The sequence below is a fragment of the Chiloscyllium plagiosum genome, unplaced genomic scaffold, assembly GCF_037043375.1.
Source record: "Chiloscyllium plagiosum isolate Xiang-an unplaced genomic scaffold, Cpla_swu_hap1 HiC_scaffold_24, whole genome shotgun sequence".
NCBI classification, from domain to species: domain Eukaryota; kingdom Metazoa; phylum Chordata; class Chondrichthyes; order Orectolobiformes; family Hemiscylliidae; genus Chiloscyllium; species Chiloscyllium plagiosum.
Window position 1 is genome coordinate 9,748,007 of NW_028270162.1, and position 22,399 is coordinate 9,770,405.

The 22,399-nt window shown below is 40.2% G+C and overlaps 1 protein-coding gene across 1 annotated transcript in view; it reads left to right on the top strand.

Annotated features, from left to right (window-relative positions):
* The window catches only part of txnrd2.2 (thioredoxin reductase 2, tandem duplicate 2), an 85,735-nt gene extending 64,815 nt beyond the window's left edge, over nucleotides 1-20,920 (top strand). The window contains exons 12-16 of the mRNA XM_043715390.2: nucleotides 6,862-6,998; nucleotides 7,614-7,709; nucleotides 12,845-12,937; nucleotides 17,849-18,018; nucleotides 19,807-20,920. Coding sequence (XP_043571325.2) covers nucleotides 6,862-6,998; nucleotides 7,614-7,709; nucleotides 12,845-12,937; nucleotides 17,849-18,018; nucleotides 19,807-19,930 — 620 coding nt within the window. The 3' untranslated portion in view covers nucleotides 19,931-20,920. The remainder of the gene's footprint in view (nucleotides 1-6,861; nucleotides 6,999-7,613; nucleotides 7,710-12,844; nucleotides 12,938-17,848; nucleotides 18,019-19,806) is intronic.
* The last annotated feature ends 1,479 nt before the right edge of the window (nucleotides 20,921-22,399 follow it).

The following is a 22,399-nucleotide window of genomic DNA, read 5'->3' on the forward strand; positions in this document are numbered from 1 at the left end:
TATTTCATCACACTCTTGACTTGTACCCTGTACATGGCTGGCAGGCTTTGGTGAGTCAGGAGATTAGTCACTCTCTGCAGTATTCCTAGTACTGACCTATGTCTTCCAGTAGGAGGTCCCTGGCCAGCAACTTCAGCTGATTTTCCCTTCTCACGCAGCTGTCCTACTACTACGGATGTGAAGGGCAAAGTTGACTTGCAGTGAATCAAATCTTTGGGTGTGTGTCGCTAACAGCTTTGTTCCTGGCACCATCCAGTCCAGCCATCTTTAACTGCCTGACTTGACTGAATGAAACTGTTGAAATTATCATTCCACTGACTTTGCCAACAACCTTCAGTGGAATTAACCAAATAACGTCTTGTCATTGATATTTAATATACAAGGCATTTTCTTTGGTTAGTACCTCATTCAAAGTAAAAATTGTCTTAATAAAAGTATGTATTTCTGCAGTTTCTGTCTTTTGCACCAACTCTTACTTTCTTTGAAAATCTGCTTTAATGTCTGTTGACAGGTTAATTTGTCCCTTGATTCAGCATTCAGGAAGACGGGGGGAATTCAGAAAACCTCAGTTACTTGTTGGATCCTAATCGACACGATCTATAATCCAAGTACAGATTGCATTATGACTGTCGGAAATTCTATCACATCCATGGGCCTGGTATTTTATCACTGTTATTCACACTGTTGGGACATGGGGTGGCACATTGATGATGGGGAATGGGGAGGAAGGAAAAAACAATGGAGCAGGATATAGTATGAATATAGTATGATGAGTGGGAAACAAGATAAAAATACAAGCTCATCAGGAGACGAGGAGGTACTTCAGTACTGACCATTTCAATCACTCATCTAAAAGGAAGTGCAGGATAAGCAAATGACAATTTATAGAAAGTATTCTCAAATGCTTTCAATATGATGGGAGAGCAGCTGGTAACTGTGCACAACTATTTTTAACAACTAGTAATTATCAGTGTTGATCAGCATTTCTCTTGCCCTGAAAATTTGACTTATCTTTGATCTATGTACTACTATTGCAATGCGAGTCCATAATTATTTATGAGCACTCTCATTAAGCCGATTATTTAAAGTGCAAATAAAGCAGCCAAACAATTAACTATCATCTGTGAATATATATTTCAAATATTAAGAAAAGGATTGGTAGATGGAGTTTAATTCAGATAAATGCGAGGTGCTGCATTTTGGGAAAGCAAATCTTAGCAGGACTTATACACTTAATGGTAAGGTCCTAGGGAGTGCAGGTTCATAGCTCCTTGAAAGTGGAGTCGCAGGTAGATAGGATAGTGAAGGTGGCGTTTGGTATGCTTTCCTTTATTGGTCAGAATATTGAGTACAGGAGTTGGGAGATCATGTTGCAGCTGTACAGGACATTAGTTAGGCCATTGCCTCCCGAATATTCACAACGGATAAAGAAATTCGGCATGTCTTTGATGACTCTTGCCAATTTTTATAGATGCACCACTGAAAGCATCCTATCCAGATGCATCACAGCTTGGTATGGCAACTGCTCTGCCCAAGACTGTAAAAAATAACAGGCCCAGTCTATCACAAAAATCAGCCTTCCTTGCATTTTCTCTGTCGACATTTCCAAATGCCTTGGGAAGGCAGCCAGCATAATCAAAGACCTCTCCCAACCTCAGTTACACTCTCTTCCACCTTCCTCCATTGGGCAGAAGAAAGTGAGGACTGCAGATGCTGGAGATCAGAGCTGAAAATGTGTTGCTGGAAAAGCGCAGCAGGTCAGGCAGCATCCAAGGAGCAGGAGAATCGACGTTTCGGGCATAAGCCCTTCTTCAGGCTCATGCCCGAAACGTCGATTCTCCTGCTTCTTGGATGCTGCCTGACCTGCTGCGCTTTTCCAACAACACATTTTCAGCAGAAGATATACAAGTTTGAACACACATACCAACAGTTTTAAGAACAGCTTCTTCCATGCCATTATCTGACTTATGAACAGACCTCTCACATATTAGAATTGATCTTTCTCTGCATCTTCTCTGTAGCTAGAAGACTCTGTTCTGCATTCTGTTCTGTTACCCTGATATAGATTAGATTAGATTCTCTACAGTGTGGAAATAGGCCCTTTGAATTTAGAACATTGAACAATAAAGTGCAGAACAGGCCCTTCGGCCCTCGAACTATTTTCTCAGCTCGTTCCCCCTACACTATCCCAAAATCATCCATGTTCTTATCTAAGGATTATTTAAAAATTCCAAATGTAGCTGAGTTGACTACCTTAGCAGGTAGGGCATTCCACGCCCTTACGACTCTCTGCGCAAAGAACTTGCCTCTGACATCTATCTTAAATCTATCACTCCTCAATTTGTAGTTGTGCCCTCTCGTACAAGCTGACGTCATCATCCTAGGAAAAAGTCTTTCAATGTCTACCGTATCTAATCCTCTGATCATCTTGTATGTCTCTATCAAATCCTCCCCCCCCTTAGCCACCTTCTTTCCAATGAGAACAGACCCAAGTCTCTCAGCCTTCCCTCATAAGACTTTCCCTCCAGACCAGGCAACATCTTGGTAAATCTCCTCTGCACCTTTTCCAATGCTTCCACATCCTTCCTGTAATGGGGCGACCAGAACTGTACACAATATTCCAAGTGTGGCCGTATCAGCATTTTCTTTGGTTGCAGCATGATATTGCAGTTCCGGAACTCAATCCCTCTACCAATGAAACCTAACACACTGTATGCCTTCCTAACAGCACTATCCATCTGGGTGGCAACTTTCAGGGATCTATGCACATGGACTCCAAGATCCCTCTGCACATCCACACTACCAAGAATCTTTCCATTGACCAAGTACTCTGCCATCCTGTAATTCTTCCCAAAGTGTATCACCTCACATTTTAGCTGCATTGAACAAGTCCACACCAACCCTCCAAAAAGTGACCCACCCAGACTCATTCCCCTCTGATTAATGCACCTAACACTATGGATAATTTAGCATGATCAATTCATCTGACCTGAGCATTTTTGGACTTGTATACTTACATAAGGTTTAATTTCTCTGGTTTGTAGGCAAGACAATACTTTTCATTGTAACTCGGTAGATATGAAAATAATAAATCAAATCAGAATAAAAGATGACCCCTGGAGCAAGTGACCAGACAAGTGTTATTCTGGCCTCTTGTGCATTTCCAATTTCCTTCACCCCACTGTTGGCAATCATTCTTTTATCTTTGTGCGTTCAAAACTGTGGAAAACCCTCCTTAAACCATACGACCTGTCTACCTCTCTCTCCTTACAAGACTTTTGTTTAATTCACTGTGGGATGTGGGCATTGCTGGTTAGCCATCATTTATTGCATGTCCCTGGTTGCCCCTGAGAAGGTGGTGGTGAGCTGCCACATTTAACTGCTGCAGTCCAGATGCTGTGGGTTGACCCACAATGCCATTAGGGAGGGAATTCCAGGATTTTGATCCAGGAACAGTAATATATTTGCAAGTCAGAATGGCAAGTGGCTTGAGGAGAACTTGAAGGTGGTGGTGTTCCCAGGTATCTGTTAGAAGTGGTCGTGGATTTGGAAGGTGCCGTCTGAGGATCTTTGGTGAATTTCTGCAGTGCATCTTGTAGTTAGTGCACACTACTACTGAGCATTGATAATGCAGGGAGTGGATACTTGTGGATGTAGTGCTAATCAAGTGGGCTGCTTTATCCTAGATCCTGATGACGGGCTTTTCCCCGAAATGTCGATTTTCCTGCTCCTCAGATGCTGCCTGACCTGCTGTGCTTTTCCAGCACCACTCTAATCTAGACTCTGGTTTCCATCATCTGCAGTCCTTGCTTTTACCTTATCCTAGATGGTGTCAGGCTTCTTCAGTGTTGTTGGAACTGCACCCATACAAGCATGATTTGGAGGTACTGGTGTTGGACTGGGGTGTACAAAGTTAAAAATCATGCAACACCAGGTTATAGTCCAACAGGTTTGTTTGGAAGCACGAGTATTCAGAGCACTGCTCCTTCATCAAGTGGTTGTGATACAAGCAAGCAAGAAGGGAGTATTCTGCCACACTCCTGACTTGTACTATGCAGGTGGTGGACAGCGTTTGGAAAGTCAGGAGATGAGTTACTTGCCACAGCATCTGACCTGCTCTTGTAGCCACTGTGTTTATGTGGCGAGTCCAGTTGTGTTTTTGGTCAATGTTAACACCACTGATGTTGATAGTGGAGGATTCAGTAATGGTAACACCACTAAATGTCAAGGTGCGGTGGCTAGATTGTCCCTTATTTGTTATGGTCATAGCCTAGCATTTGTGTGGCACGAATATTACTTGCTACTTGTCAGCCCCAGCCTGGATATTATCCGGATCTTGTTACATTTGAACATGGACTGCTGCAGTATCTGAGGAGTCACGAATGATGTTGAATGTTGCACAATCATCTGTAAACATCTGTACTTCTCACCTTAATTTGGAAGGAAGGTCATTGATGAAGTAGAGTTTAGATCAGAGTGGTGCTGGAAAAGCACAGCAGGTCAGGCAGCATCTGAGGAGCAGGAGCTGAATATGGTTGGGCCTAGGACATTACCCTGAGGAACTCCTGCAGAAATGTCTTGGAGCTGAATTGACTGACCTCCAACAACTGCAACCATCTTCCTATGTGCCATTATGACCCCATCCAGCAGAATGTTTGTCCCTCGTGCCCATTGATTTCAATTTTACTAGGGCTCATGGATGCCACACTCAGTCAAATGCAGCCTTGATGTCAAGGGCTGTCACTCTCACCTACCCTCTGGAATTCGGCTGATTTGTCCATGTTTGAACTAAGGATGTAATGAGATCAGGAGTGAGTGGCCCTGGCAGAATCAAACTGGTCATTACTGAGCAGGTTATTGCTGAGCAGGTGCTGCTTGATAGTACTATTGATGACACCTTCCATCACTTTACTAATGATCGAGAGTAGACTGATGGGGCAGTAATGAGCTGGGTAGTATTCGTCCTGCTTTTTATATACAGGACATACATTAGCAATTTTCCAAACTGTTTTTATATGCCCAAGTGTTCTAACTGTATTGGAACAGTTTGGCTCGGGGAGCAGCAAGTTCTCGAGCACAAGTCTTCACTACTATTGCCAGAATGTTGTCAGGGTCAATAGCCTTATCCAGTATCTCTACTGCTTCTTGATATCATATGAAACAAATCAAATTGATTGAAGATTGAGATCTATGATGCTAGGGACCACTAGAGGAAGCTTTACTTTAAAATCTACCTCCTTGACCAGCCTTTGATTGCCTATCCTAATAACTCGTCATTGGCTCAGCATCAAATTTTGACCATTAACTTTCCTGTGGAGTGCCTTGGGATGTTTTGCTACAATAAAGGTATATTAATGCAAGTTATTATTACTGCTGTTGTGGGGTCAACTCCCAACCTTCATATGAAAGTAAAGGCAGTGGACGTAGTTGGTATGGTGGGATAATGCTTTAAAAACCCACATTTGTCAGTATTCTATTTATGCAATAGTTGCCCATCGAAACATGAACAGTCTGATGTTCTTGGACAAATTTCATATTCAAGTAGCATAGTGGCAAATGCAATCAGTTGCAAAGATCCATCTCTGATGAGATGTCTCTCACCAACTGTCCAGTGACAGTCACAAAGATGATTATATAAGTGCCATATTTGGTGTCATTGCTGCATTAATGTTTGCTCTGCCTAGTGACTGTCTCAGATCACTATCCATTTGTTGTTGAAGCAAGACGATGACCAACAATATCCCACTGTAACTGTCAAACCTGGTACATCACATTGTTGAGAGTTGATTTCATGCAGATGCACTACTTTGAAACTTTTTTAAAACAGATTTCGTCTGTCTATCTGACAATGACATATGAGTCAAACTGAGCGGTGAGTTGCATGGTAATAGTTATCTGTTATATTGCAGAATAAGGGTGAGGTAAGAACAGCCATAGAAGTTGGAGAATTTTTTTTTAAGAACTGCATGTGTCTTATACATCTTTTATATACAGAAAAATAAAAACCTCTTCTAAATTTGCATGTTCAGCTGGTTACAATTTAATCAATGTTGAAACAAAGATTAAGTGCCTGTAAGTGTCAGGTCAGTTACTGCCTCTTTCTCAGTTTTTAAGATGGTTTTGGTCCCTTTATTTAAGAAAAGATACTATTTCATTGGACACAGTTCAGAGAAGGTTGATCCCCAATTTGGAGGGATTGTCTTATGAGTAAAGGCTAAACAGATTGGTACTCCGCTCGAAGCTCAGCAGAATGAGAGTGATCTCAGTTAAACATATAGAATTGTTAAGATGCTTGATAGGGTCACTGCTGAGAGGATATTTCCCCTCATGGAAGAGTCTAGGACCAGAGGGCATAGTCTCAGAATAAAGCAATGCCAATTTAAGACTGAGATGAGGAGAAAGTGAGGACTGCAGATGCTGGAGATCAGAGTTGAGGGCTGAAAAAGCCCAGCAAGTCAGGCAGCATCTGAGGAGCAGGCGAATTGACGTTTTGGGCATAAACCCTTCATCAAATGAGATGAGGAATTTCTTCCCTCAGAGGATTGAGTGTCTTTTGAGCACCTTGCCACAGAGAGCTGTGGGGGCAGAGTCCTTGTGTATATTTAAGACTAAGATAGATAGACTGTGAAAAGTGGACATAAGGAATGTTGGATCAGACATGACCCTATTGAATGGCGGAGGCTCTAGAGGTCATTACCATTTCTTATGGTCTTATGAATCTGTAACACATGATTATGATAGACATGTGTTTAGCTGCAAGTTTCAGGTGCTCAACATTTTTGTGCATTTTATGTATTGTAAATAACTACACAGCATCTGAAAAGGTGCTGATTACCTACTTAAAATTTCAATTGCTTCCAGGTCGAGCACCTGAAACAGGAGACCTGTGTTTAGACAAAGCTGGGGTCCAGATTAATCCAGAAACTGGGAAGATCATTGTCGGTGCCAATGAAGAAACTTCTGTTTCCCACATCTATGCAATTGGAGATCTTGCAGAGGTAAGACATGATCCAGCTGTTACTATCAATGGTTTCATTTGTTATAGTTGTTATGAAATGTAATGAAAGGAAAGGGTAAATTGGTTGCAGGATCTGTGTACTTTTGGTGCACTCTAATTTTATTGGTTTTGATGTTCAGTGCTGCAGTACTTGCTTATTCACAGCTGAGACTGAAAAGTATTCACATTTCAGCACCTTCAAACCCAATGCATAAATTATTCGGTAATTGACAGTGTTTTACTTGTAATCTAGAAAGCATGTCCTCTGGATAATGCAGTCTACTTCAACCATCCCAAGCAAAAAGCTGAAGATACATTGCCAAAATGTGAAAATTAAAGCATAGAAGGACATTGGTTGTCTGAGGGAGATGTAGTCAACTTTGACCAAGTTAAAGGCAGAAAAGCAGCTGCCCTTATTTGGTTAAATATATACAGTCAGGATAAACATACAAGGCAAAGCAAACCAACTAATATTTTGGACAGTGCAACCTGATGCATTCTTTCCTGTGATATATTGGAATGTCATAACAGAACAGTCAGCAACAAAATGGAACACAAGTAAATAATCATACTATTCAAGAGGGATTGAGATCATTTTACTTATTTTGTTTAATAGGGTCGACCAGAGCTCACGCCAACAGCTATCAAAGCCGGCAAGTTACTGGCACATCGTCTTTTTGGTAACTCTACTGAATTGATGAACTATGATAATGTGAGTAAGTCTTATGGACAAATGCTTTAGCGAGTGATTTTAAAAGTCTCTCAGTCAATGTATTGAAGAAATGTTTTAACTGTATATGCATGTGTAATAGCATATTTATACGAAGTACAATTATAAATAACTTTGTTATTTAATGGAATGGCAGAAAGTCTCTGTAGTTGGAGCCGCTGTCTTTTTGGCAGATGAAATATGTGCTCTATAAAGAGTTGCTCCTCACTTCCTGGTTCAACTGTGCAATTACCCATTATCAGGGTCTCAGCCAGTTGGCCCACACTTCATTGGAAAGCAAGATAAAAATTCTTTAACACCTTTGGACCCCAAAGTAATTTACAATCCATGAGCATTTTTGGAGTGCAGTCACCCCTACTTTATATAAAAAAAACTATTTGCACACAAACAGCCCTAAATAAAACGACGACCATTGGCCAGGCAACTTAAGGTGAGCTCCCCATGCTCCTCTTCAAAATAGTGCCAATAGGTCTTCTAAATCCACCTGAGCAAAAAATTACAGTGATTTTGGGTGATGATGATGTAAACTTAATGTATAACTACATAATTGGTAACATGATTAGTAAACGGGAATCAAAGATTACAGGGAGAAGGCAGGCGAATAGGGTTGAGAAACATATCAGCCATGATCGAATAATAGAGTGAACCTGACAGCCAAATAGTCTAATTCTGATTTTTTTTAAATAAGTAGTATAGGACAGAGGGATCTAGAGGTGCAGGTACATAATTCTTTGAAGTTTGTGTCACATATAGACAGGGTGGTGAAAAAGGCATTTGGCATGCTTGCCTTCATTGCTCTGTCCTTTGAGAAGAGGAGTTGGGAAGTCATATTGAGGTTGTACAGGACATTGGTGAGGCCTCTTCTGGAATACTGTGTCCAGTTCTGGTTGCCCAGTTATAGGAAGGATATTATTAAACTGGAGAGGGTTCAGAAAAGATTTACCAGGATGTTTCCAGTATGAAAAGTTTAAATTATAAAGAAAGGCTGGAGTGTTTTTCACTGGCGAGGTGGAGGTTGAGAAGTGAACATAGAACATAGAAAAGTACAGCACAGAACAGGCCCATGGGCCCATGATGATGTGCCGCGAATTAATCCTAATGTAAAATAAAATAATCTAATCTATGCACTCCTCGATTCACTGCTGTCCATGTGCATGTCCAGCAGTCGCTTAAATGTCCCTAATGACTCTGCTTCCACCACCGCCACTGGCAACGCATTCCATGCATTCACAACTCTCTGCGTAAAGAACCTACCTCTGACATCTCCTCCATACCTTTCTCCTGATATCTTAAAACTATGACCCCTCGTGCCAGTCAATCCTGTCCTGGGGAAAAGTCTCTGGTTATTGACTCTATCCGTTCCTGTATTATCTTGTGTACCTCAATCAGGTCACCACTCCCTCCTCCTCTCCAGAGAGAAACGTCTGAGCTTAGTCAACCTTCATAAGACAAGCCCTCCAGTCCAGGCAGCATCCTGGTAAACTTTCTCCAAAGCCTCTGTATCTTTCCTATAGTAGGGCGACCAGAACTGGACACAATATTCCAAGTGTGGTCTCACCAGGGACTTGTAGAGCTGTAGCAAACCCTCACAGCTCTTAAACTTAATCCCCCTGTTAATGAAAGCCAAAACACCATATGCTTTCTTAACAATCCTATCAACTTGGGTGGCAACTTTGAGAGATCTATGTACTTGAACACCAAGATCCCTCTGTTCCTCCATACTGCCAAGAATCCTGTCTTTAATCCTATATTCAGCAATTAAGTTCGACCTTCCAAAATGCATCACTTCGTATTTATCCAGGTTGAACTCCATCTGCCATTTCTCAGCCCAGCTCTGCATCCTGCCTATGTTGCGCTGCAGCGTGCAATAGCCCTCGAGACTATCAACAGCACCTCCAACCTTTGTGTCATCTGCAAATTTACTAACCCACCCCTCAACCAAATCACTTATAAAAACTATAAAGAGCAGAGGCCCAAGAACAAAGTCACCACTGACCTCCAGGCAGAATACTTTCCATCTACAACAACTCTCTGCCTTCTGTCAGCCAACCAATTCTGAATCCAGATAGCCAAATCTCACTGTATCCCATACCTCCTGATTTTATGAATGAGCCTACCATGGGGAACCTTATCAAATGCCTTGCTGAAGTCCATATACACGAGATCCACTGCTCAACCTTTGTCAACCTGTCTTGTCACCTCCTCAAAGAACTCAATAAGATTTGTGAGGCATGATCTGCCTCTCACAAAGCCATGCTGACTGCCTTTAATCATACTATGCTTTTCCAAATAGTCATAAATCCTATCCCTCAGAATTCTTTCCAAAACCTTGCTGACCACAGGTGTAAGACTGACTGGTCTGTAATTGCCAGGGATTTCCCTATTACCTTTCTTGAAAAGAGGAACAATATCTGCTTCCATCCAATCCTCCAGTACTGCTCCCATGGAGAGTGAGGAAGCAAAGATCTTCGCCAGCAGCTTAGCAACCACCTTTCTCACTTCCTGAAGCAGCCTGGGATAAATCTGGCCTGGCCCTGGGGACTTATCAATCTTAACATTTGTCAACATTTCCAGCACATCAATTTCATCAACCTTGATCTGTTCAAGCCTGTATCCCAGCTCCTCAAAATTCTCATTCACAACAAGGTCCCTTTCCTTAGTGAAAACTGAAGCAAAAAACTCATTTAGGGCTTCCCTATCTGCTCACACTCCACGCAAAAGTTCCCTAAGCTGTCTCTGATCGGCCCTACCTTCTCCCTAATCATTCTCTTATTCCTCACATATGAGTAATATGCTTTTGGGTTCTCACTAATCCTTCTTGCCAAGCCTTTGCCGTGCCCCCTCCTGGCTCTCCTCAGTCCATTTCTGAGCTCCTTTCTAGCAAGCCTGTGATCCTTTGAAGCTGTGCAAGGATCTGCTAGATCCTTGTTTTCTCCACCTTACATAAGCTGCCTTCTTCCTTTTGACGAGAAGCTCCTCTGTTCTCTTCGTCCAAGGCACCTTAATCTTACCTCTCTTACCTGTCTCAGAGGGACAAATTCATGCATTACTCGCAACAACTGCACCTGGAACAGTCTCCACATGTCTGCTGTGCCCTTCCTGTGGAACAGTTGAGCCAGTCTGTATTTCCCAACTCCTGTCTGATAGCATCAGAGTTTCCTTTTCCCCAATTAAATATCTTCCCTTGGTAAGTGCTCCTTTCCCCCTCCGTGGCTATGGTAAATGTGAGGCAGTTGTGGTCACTGTCACCTAAGTGTTCTTCCCACTGCAAGATCTGACACCTGTCCTGACTCATTGCCGAGCACCAAATCCAAAATGGCCTCCCCCTCGTCGGCCTGTCCACATTCTGAGTGAGGAAACCCTCCTGAACACACCTGACAAAAACTGCTCCATCCAAACCACCTGCACTAAGGAGGTTCTAGTCAATATTGGGAAAGTTGAAGTCCCCATAACAACAACCCTGCTACATCTACATTTTTCCAAAATCTGCCAGCCTATCAGTTCTTCAATCTCTCTACTGCTATTAGAGGGTCTGTAGAAAACCCCCAGTGAGGTGGCTGCTCCCTTGCTGTTCCTAACTTCCACCCATACTGACTCAGTAGACAAACCTTCCTCAACAACCTTCGTTTCTGTAGCTGTGATGCACTCTCTGATTAGCAATGCTACACCCTCTTCTCTTTTTCCACCTTCCCTGTTTTTTTTAAATGTTCTAAACCCTGCAACATCTAGCAACCATTCCTGCCCCTGTGAAACCCACGTCTCTGTTATGGCCACAACATCATAGTCCCCAAGTACTGATCCATGCTCTAAGTTGTGACCTTTATAGAAGTTTATAAAATCATGAGGGGTATAGATAGTAATTGTCTTTTCCCTAGGATGGGGGATTTTAAGACTGGGGGTACATTTTTAAGGTGAGAGAGAGAGATGCACAAACGGTGGTGTGGAATGAGCTTTCTGATGAAGTGGTGGATGTAGATACAATTTAAAACAATCGAAAGATATTTGGATAAGAAGATGAATAGGAACGATTTGGAGGGATATGGGCCAGGAGAAGACAGGTAGGACTAGGTTAGTTTGAGAATAAGTTCAGCAGGGACTAGTTGGACTAAAGGGTCTGTTTCCATGCTATGTGACTCTATCTAACCTATCACTAGTTTTTGCTGCTTTTTATGATTCGATACTCTTCTTGACTGCCGCCATTAATCAGTTGTGGCCTTTCCTTCCCAGCAAGTCCATCTTTTTGACCGGAATACATTGTTGCTGAGTGTTATGAGATATTTTCCTAAACATCTGCTACTCATCCATTGACCTTCTTCCAGCCTGCTTAAGACAACTCTTCCTTCATTATCTCTGTAATTGCCCTGAGGATACCAGTTTGAGATCTGAAATGTTTGTCCTTGAGCTAAATTTGAATTTATCACATGTTCTGATTGCTAGCTCCCTAGAGGTCCCTTACCTACAAGGTTTGTTATTAATCCAACTTCATTACAAATCACTGATCTAAAATAGCTTGTTCCTCGACAAATTCTGCAGCGTATTGCCTTAAGAAACTATCCATGATGCACATTACAAATTTGTCTTGCGTGTTGTCCTTGCCCATCTGATTTATCCTGTCAGTATTCTTCAAATACCCTTGAATACTGAGCTCCTTGTTTCGGTCACCCTGCAAATACATCTCTGTAACATTATTTATTTCTATTTGTACCATCAACTCATTTATCTTATGTGCGGTGTGCATTTAAATAAAGAGCTTTAAGCTTTGACCTTTTACCATTATATCTCTAATTTTAATTTCTGCTGCACTCTTCTGCTGTTATTTCTGCCCTTTGTTACTTAACTCTGCACCTCTGCTCTCTTGTTTCTTTTTATTTCTTAAACTTCCCTTCAGTTGAATCCCAGTTGGCTCACTCCCCCATGCTCAAAAACAACACCTCTGAGAATGCAACACTTTTTCAGATTGTACTAGAGTGTTGTGCTCAAGTCCTAGATGGCCTAAGCCCAGAACCTTGCAACTTGGAGGTAAAATGCTCCCCACTGAGCCCAGCTGATACTGTGATAACTTTTATCTAATAGCTTAATATTTCTGTCAAGTTGAAATGCTTGATTTGTATACTTAGGTCGCCACAACAGTTTTCACGCCATTGGAGTATGGCTGCGTAGGTCTGTCTGAGGAAGAGGCAGTACAACAATATGGTGAAGACAATATAGAGGTAGGAAGAGTAAAGGTCTATTTTTCTGTATTGTAAGGTTCTCTTAATCATTTAATTGCCTTGTTTAAGTGTGGGGAGATTTAGACAGACTTTTCCTGCCAGAGGGACAAGATCACTTCATAAATGGAGCTTGAGATTTGTAAATTAGTAGAACTTAGAATTAGTGCTTTTACCCTATATGTGATATAAAAGGTTTCTGATTTGCACCTATGACTTTCAAGGATGGAAGCTAAGTCAAAGAAAAGTTTTCAGGAGTGTCTTCATAACACTGTTGTCCTATTAATTGTTTTGTTGATACTTTTAAGGAAAAGCTAGCTGAACACTTAGGTAGGAGATAAATGGAAAGCTTTGCTAATGCAGTTAGTTGAAAATGCACCTTAAATCCAGTATGAAGGAGCAGGGCTGAATTGACAGTTTTGGTATTGTGCATTCTAAACAATTGTAGATTTTAAGTTCTTTTCTCATAATAAATAATTCCCAATTACCTGGTGCAGACTACATGCTAACGACTGCAGAATCACTTTGATTGAGCTATATTTTGTAAAGATTGTAGTTGTCTCTCTCCAGTTCAGTGAGTTGTTCAACAATATGGAGGTAATGGCGTACTGGTATTATTGTTGGACTGTTAACCCTGAGACCCATATAACGCTCTCAGGACCTAGGTTAGAACCTCGCCATGGCAGATGGTGGAATTTGAATTCAATAACTAGATGGAATTAAGAATCTAGTGATGACCATGAATCCATTGTCAATTGTTGGAAAAACCCATCTGGGTCACTAATGCCCTTCAGGGAAGGAAACTGCCATCCTTACATCTGCCATCTGGCCTACACGTGACTCAAGACCCACAGCAAATGTGGTTGACTCTTAACTGCCCTCTTGGCAATTCTGGATGGGCACTAAATGCTGGTCTAGTCAGCAACGCCCCAATCCTATGAATGAATAAAGAAAAAAAAAACAAATCAAGCAAAATATAGGTTCAGAAACAGGCACTAATCTGTAATTTAGATTACATCTCCCTGGATACTGGTCCCTGCACAACTGGGTTATGGAGCTAGATATTCTATTAAGTCATGATTGCCATCTGGTGGACTCTTCTAGAACTGAACTTAGATGAATTTTGGGAGAGAACAAGATGGAATTTGGGTATGATCCCTCTGTAGCGGAGTAGTCTTCTGTGTTCCACATTTGAAGGTACGCATGGAAAGATTCACAGTTTAAGGGAAGGACCAGAAAATATCTAATGCTTCTACATCAGTGTTCTTGAAGCTCCTGGGCCAGGATTCTGAAGGAACAAAAATGCACCAAATTTAAAACGCTTTTTTTTCTCTATGGGAATCCACTAAATTAGAAATTCTACAAATGCCAAATTGTGAGAGCCTCAGTTTGTCTTCTGGTGGTTAACAAAATGAATATATTTTACTGAATAGTTCTTGAATCATGTCACATGGAAGAAAGCCATTCAGTCCATCTTGCCTGTGCTTTGAAAGAATTAACCAATCAGCTCTTTCCCATAGCCTACAAATTATTTCTCTTTTCAACTGTAAGTCATTTATTTTTTTGAAAGATGAGAATGAAACAGCCTCTTTTAAGGAGTAAACCACTTGCTGAATTAAATATTTTAAAAATTTCTTCCTTTTCACCTACTACTTTTGCCAATTATCTTTATGTTCTCTGGTCATCGACCCACCTACCAGTGGAAATAATTAGTATAGCATGTATGAAAATCTCTCAGTTCCGAAATGCCTGTACTGAGCCTTCCCTTATCCATCTCTGTTGTGGAAAGAACAATGCCAACTTCTCAAAAAATCCTTCCTAAAGTTTGGAACAGAATTGAATGTAAGACTTCAAGTGAGGCGTAACCAATAATTTAGCAAGGTTTACCAGAACCTACTTGCTTTTATACTCCATTTGGGACTTTTCCCACTAAGTAAGAGGATTAGTTCTGGGAAATAGGATGCTTTTACTTTTGTACAATGTGGAAACACTAAGTACTTGTAAATGAGGTTTGCAACTGATTAAGTGTTGGGCAAAATCTCACCCTGAGAGAAACAGCTGCATGGTGCCAATACCATATTTCCATTTCATGTGCCAGGCATTTTTGTGGCTTTGTTGTGTGAGACTGTGAGCTACTGAGGAATTGTAGACAATTTAGTGTTTTGGATCTGTGCCAACAAGGAGGTGAGACTTTCCATATGCACTATACCTAAGAAGGCCTACTTTCATGAAAGAGGAGAATTTCATCTGGCCTGAAGTCTAATGTTGGTTTGAGTGCCTTTTGTGTCCCCATGATGTCCTAAAATGGTTCATAGTCAGTGAAGTACTTAGAAATTACAGCTACTATTGTATGAGATGCAGCAGTCAATTTGTATATAGCAAAGTCCCACAAACAATAATGGCCAGAAAATGTATTTCAGAGATGTCTGGTTGAAAGATAAATACTTGCTTGGACAGTGGAGAGAACAGGATCAGTGGTGCTGGAAGAGCACAGCAATTCAGGCAGCATCCGAGGAGAGAACAGCCCTGTACTCACGTTGAAATATATCCACCAGAAAGAACAAGGAAAATTACAGCACAGGAACAGGCCCTTCAGCCCTCCAAGCCTGCGCCAATCCAGATCCACTATCTAAACCTGTCGTCTATTTTCCAATGGCCTTTATCCCTCTGCTCCCTGCCCATTCATCTATCTGTCTTGGTAATTCAGAAATTCCTGGCTCTTCAGAGCTTATGGAGGACTCATCCTCTGCATCAGTGTCAATACCAGAACAGCACAACTGACCCAGCTGAGAACCAACCTGTTGCCAAGACGGAGGCTGGCCAAATGGTGAAGTAAATAATGACTTTCCACAACCAGATGTCTAGATACATCTTAAATGATGCTATTGTGCCCAACTTGACCACCTCCACTGGCAACACCTTCCAGGCACCCTCTCCATAAAGAACTTTCTACCTTAATGCCTTTTAGAATACCCAACACTTCCTCCTTCCTTATGCTGAGATGATAGGGATTATCTTTAGCATACCCTGCAAAAACCAATAGCCACAACGGGGGCGTGGGGGGTTGCACTTACGAATTTTTTGAAAGTTTTGTCCAAAGGCTGCTTCCTCCTAATAGCCTCTGGTCTTAGGCATGATAACTCGACTCAATACAGACCTGTGCATTTTGTGAGCTGCAGTTGATGTATCAGCAGCATATGCTGTGGTCCCTATTTCCCGATATACATTAAACCACTGAGTTGTATTGCTGGAATATTCCTGCAAACTCCACTCAAAAGCTTTTCAGAATGGAGAACAAATTTTTGCAATTTTAGGGTTTAATTTCTACTCTGTTTATTTTTTAAATAAATGGTGTGTTTTTCCAATAATTGTTGCCAATATCAGGAAAAACAATGGGACACTGAGTATACGTATGCCTTTTGCAACTTTTCAGTCCTTTAAGCTTCAAAAAATGCGTTAATTCAGACAAACCAGGTGCTTCCCTCATTTAAATTCAGTTAAATTTTCAAAAATAAATGTGTTGAATTTTAAAACAAAACTGCCTCCAATTATCTCATGCGATCATCTGTTATGTTGGCAAATAGAAATTACCAACTATCCAATTTCTAACAGCTGTCAGACACAAACACTCATGCAGACACACACAGTATTTCCTCATTTATATTTCTCAATTTTAAAAAGGAAACCAGTTAAAATTTGAGAGCTATAGTTTCAGCCTGTGTTTTGTTGATAGTAATTAGTATGTTTATGTTTTTTCAGTTGAGAGAATGGCAGACGGCTAAAAGGGAACAAAGAAATCATAAAACATCAGTCTATACTGATGCCTTGGAAAATCGCAAGCCCTTTTTTGCTACATATGGGATTCCTTAACAAATGCTGTCTATCCTAGAGTTTACCCCCATTCTCACTGCTGACCGCCATTTAACAGTTAAATCCAATCTCAAGTACCCTGCCACAGTCCTGCTAAAGTATTGGTTGTCCCACTCCCTGATGCCAGATAAACCACCAATCATTGATCATTTTCACAGAACAGGGAATCAGGCTATGAAATTCAATTTCCAATGCTGATCTGCTGTAACAAGTGTACACAACAATTGCCATTATACATGTGGACAGGGATTTGTAATGGAAATACAAAAATAAGGACAGAATATGGTTTTAAAATGGCTACTAAATTACATGTGTGTATGTATACACTTTGTTTGCATTACCATGACACATTCGTAGAAAATATTGTTGAAATATTAAGTATAAGGAACTTGATGTCAATTTTTCCATTATAATTTTTGCATCAACATTTATTATAGTAAATGCTGATGCAAGCTTGTTACACTGTAATTATACCCTTCTATTAGTCAAGGCCCTGCAGCAGCATCACCGGCAAGTGGATGACAGGTTCACACGGATAGTTCTTATTACTTGTGAATGTAAGAATCTGTAATGGAATTATAAAAATATGTAACATAAAATGGCCACTGTATTGTTTCTGTACTTCCTAAGCCAATTAACCCCTTCTCTCTAATGCTGGATGTGACATTTTGTCATTAATCATCAATACAGCATGCATGACATTGCAAGGTATCACTATGACTATTTGCATACATTCAAATGCACACATTTTATAATTATATATTTAGTTACTTAGAACTTGGGTATTGCTAAAAAAAGATGCTTGGTGAAAGCTCTTTGTCTTACACTAATCAGGACAATTTGCAACAAATACCAGTGAAAAGGAAAAACAACATTTATACTGTACAAACTATACTGAAATTATATATTTGTAATGTACATCTAGCTATATACACATGAATGCAAGAACAATTACATATATGCATACATAATATAACAAAAGCAAATGTAGGGCATGTGTTGTTTTACTATATCATCCTATTATTTTGACCTCTCTTTGGTTAGGTTTACCATGCTTATTACAAGCCACTGGAATTTACAATAGCTGAACGGGATGCTACCCAGTGCTATATTAAGATGGTTTGCTTACGTGAAGGTGACCAGCGTATTCTAGGACTTCATTTCATTGGACCAAATGCCGGAGAGGTCATTCAAGGATTTGCCCTGGGAATAAAGTAAGATGAAAGGAATTAATTTCTATTTATAACAAAACTAGCTTTAATAGAATATATTTCATAAATTATATGTTTTGTTACAACATGATCTTTTACTACTCAGTAGTGCTCTCCTTGTACTTCCATAACTAGTAGTACATATTTGAATTATGTCTGTCTAGTGTGCACACTTTTATTTCTTTGTAATTCTAAAATACAATTCTGCTGTACTTGTATTGCTTTGGAGTCAGCTACGTTCATCAGTTTCGGTGCTCATCAATTGTATTTAGGACTATGCAAACCTCCATTATAACCTCATAAGACAACTTCTTGCTAAGATTTATCCAATTATACTTTATGCAACACATTGCATTTTTGTGGTGCTTTGTATAAACAGAAAACATTACCGAAGGTGAAAAAACTGGTGGACAGTAATCAAGAGCAGAAAAGGGAAGAACGTGAAGGAAAGGAATTTTGCAGATTTTTTAAAAAATTGTAGGAGGATGATGGCAATGTGAGCACTGGCAGGGAGATTGGTAATGGCTATGAGAGATACCTCTAAATAGTGGAATAGAAATAGCATGAATGAATGCAGTGAAGTGACCTGGGGATGTCAAGGATGTAAAGAGAATATTGTCAAAGAGCTGTGGGTACAGCCATTACATGATTTGAAAGTGAGCTCAAAGTGCTTGAATTTAATTTGTTGATGCAAGAAAACAAAGAAAACTTGGAAAATGCAAAATATGGAAATGCAGGAATCTGGGTGAAGTTGCATAACAATATGTAAATGTTTGGAGTGCAGTACATGTTAAATAATACCCCTTCTGCTGATACCTGAGCATTCAAACCAGTTGATTCCCAATGTCTAGATTTGACCTTAAATCAACACAGAATCTTGTACATCAGGAGCAAGAAAGACAGAAAAAAACTTGTTTTTTTTTCAAAGAAGAACTGTGATGCAAGAACTTCAGCCAGTATCATTCTAGCACCACCTTATGTACTTAGAGAAAATTAATATATCCCGAGAGACCACATTTGTCTACCTTTTTGTGAGTCATTGGTAAATTATATGTTTGTAATGCTCCCTATAATGAGTAGTTGCTGTTTCTTAAGAAGAATTATAGTCTTGTTGACAGGGATAAAGAACACAATTCTTTTGTGCCAGACTTAGTGTGCTTTTATTTAAACTAGATCAAAATTTTGGCAATAATTTTAAATGTTGGTTTGTCCCAGCCATCCTACCCACCTCCAGAGCTGTCTGGAAGTCTCGTTATGCAAGATTCACTCCTTGTCACTCTTGGCATACATCACAACCTTATGTAAAGGTATATTTGTCCACATATACATGTTTGGAGTCCAATGATAAATGAAGAGAAGATGTTTTCATATCAATGTAATAAATCTAGAAGAAAAGCGAGGGAAGTAGGAAAGGTTCTTTGCTGCTAGAATTCACAGTTAAAGGAAAGATGAAGATAGTCATTACGTACATGAGGGACCAAGAAATTAGACATATTGATACGATGAGAAGTGGAAGGAAACTTGTGTGGAGCATTCTGAGTAGGTGAAAATGTGGAATTGAGGTTGCAATCAGATCAGCCATGATCTTGTTGAATGGTGGAGCAAGCTGGAGAATTCACTTGGCTTGCTCATGCCCCTAACTCACATATTTATCTATATATTCATTATAGAACAGATTAGCCTGTTTATTTGCTGTAAGTTTTATCACTTTGTAAGCCTCTACCTCTTTGTTCATTTTTCTTTTACCAAATATCTATTTCATTACAATTTAATCATGCATTTTTTTTCTAGATGCAATGCTACATACACTCAGCTGTCATCTACCATAGGAATCCATCCAACCTGTGCAGAGGATGTGAATAAACTAAACATCACCAAACGCTCAGGTCTGGACCCAACAGTCACAGCCTGCTGAGGTTAAATGTCATCCCTGAACCAACCAGCACACCACAAAACTCTACAGCACTTAAGTAAAATACAGTCTTGAGAAAAGTACATGTTAAATAATGCCATCAAAATTATATCCTGTTAATTTTTTATACTGTTTTGGGGATCTATTGAGTGAGTCTAATTATGAAAGTAGAATACAATTCCTAAATCAGCCAGCAGAGGGGAATGTTTGATTATTAAAAGTGGATGTAAGTAATATTATCTCATAATTATCCAGAATGTAAAGATTTGCGTAAGTCAGTATTTCAAAGATGTGGAATGCCAATTGTATTTGTTTTAGCCAAAGTTGTAGAAGCCTCTGAGACTGCTTTACCGAAAGCATCTACAGGTCCACCCTCTCAAAGCCAGCTGAACATTTCTGGAATTGTCATACATTTTTGTTCTAGTAAAATAAACTTACCTGATAGTTTGGTTAGATGCTGAGTGGTACTAAACTTATCTGTTTTGCTGCTTGTGCATCAATCTATTCCCCTGCTCCAAGCAGCTTTAAACACATCCAAACCAGATTGGCCCAAACTGCCATCAGCTCCCAACTCAAAGTTTGGCAAAATTCAGGATTCTGGTGGGGCCTTGGTCCTAATGGTTGCCAATTTTAAGAGAAGGTACCTTCAATTCTATACTGCAGGTGATAATGTTGTCAAAAAGTGTTGTATGTGCATTTTATCTTGCACTGTGATAGAGTTCCAGTTCATAAACCAGAGTTGATGGTGTGCTGTTCAGGGATGACTGACGATGATAGTAAAAGTGGTTTGACTTTTGCTGTTAACTGACCTAACTAGTATGCATTTTGTACATTTAAATGTAAATATGATATGAACAAGAACTGTAGCCAGGCTGCATATGTGCCAGTTAATGATGACTTGTTTTTAAACCCAAATTATGGGATAGACTGGTCTGATGCTGCTAGGCATTAAAATATATAGAGAAATTTTTAAATAAAGTGATATTACAGTTTTGTCTGTTATTTGTTATTTGCAATGGTAAGTGGTTGAAGAAGTAAATCCATATTGTATCTTATTCCACTGAACCTCTCTGAGACCAAGTCCTGGTCGACAACGTCCATCTGAAATGGTTTTCAACCTTTTTCAAAGCTTCTTTCTAATATTCTGATGGGATGTGGGTGTCTCTGGCAAGGCTGGTATTTGTTGCCAGTCAGTAATTGCCCATGAACTAAGTTGCTTGTTAACCCATTCAAAGGGCAGTTAAGAGTCAACCATGTTGCTGCTGGTCTGGAGTCACAAATAGACCAAACCAGATGAGGACAATTAATTTCTTTCACTAAAGGACATTGGTGAACCATTTTTGTTTAGATGCAATTGATGACAGTTTAATCAAACTAACTTTACATGACACACTTATCAAGAATTCAAATGCCACCAGTGAAATTTGAACCTCTGTCTTTAGAGCATTAGTCTGGGCCTCTGGATTGGTAGTTCAGTGACAATACATTGTGCCATCATCTCCCCTGACTGATTTTAATTATGGCTCAGTGGGTATTTATGAAATAAATTGGAATCATCACTCGCATATAGGAAGATGGTCGTGGTTGTTGGATTCAATCGTCTCGGCACCAGGACATTACCTTGAGGAATCACTGCAGAAATATCCAAGACCCAACCATGTTCAGCTGCTTCATCAATGACCATCATAAGGTTAGAAGTTGGGATGTTTAGCGATGATTGCACAATGTTCACCACCATTCATGATGCCTCCGATACTGAAGTAGTCCATGTTTAAAAACGACAAGATCTGGTCAATATCCAGGCTTGGCTGAAAAATGGTAAGTAACACACATTCCACACAAATGCCAAACTATGACCATCGTCAATAAGAACCAATCTAACCACTGCCCATTCATTAGTATTACTGAATTCCCCACTATCAACACTCTGGGGTTGCCATTGACTCAATTGGACTCACTATACAAACACAGCAGTCGCAGAAACCGGTCAGATGCTAAGAACACTGCAGTGATTAACTAATCTCCTGACTCTTCAAAGCCTATTCACCATCTACAAGGCACAAAGATTCTAAGGCAGCACCTTCCAATCCCCCAATCACTTTCATCTAAAAGGACGAGAGTAACAGACGTATGGGAACACCACCAACCTACAAGTTCTCCTCTAAGCCACTGTCAGTCCTGACTTGGAAATATATTGCCTTTCCCACATTGTCAATGGATCAAAATCCTGGAATTCTATCCCTACAGGCAGAGTTGGTCTACCTACAGCATGTCAGTAGTGGTTCACCACTACCTTCTCAAGGGCAAGTAGGAATGGCAATAAATGCTGGTCAACCAAGTCCTATGAGGGAATAAAAAGAACAAAAACGTTGTGACCTTCATACAAGTGGAATAGCTTTAGAGTGAACTTTAATCTCCTTTGATCAGAAGATCTGATGACCAGCACAATGTGCCACGTGTTTCTGGCTATTG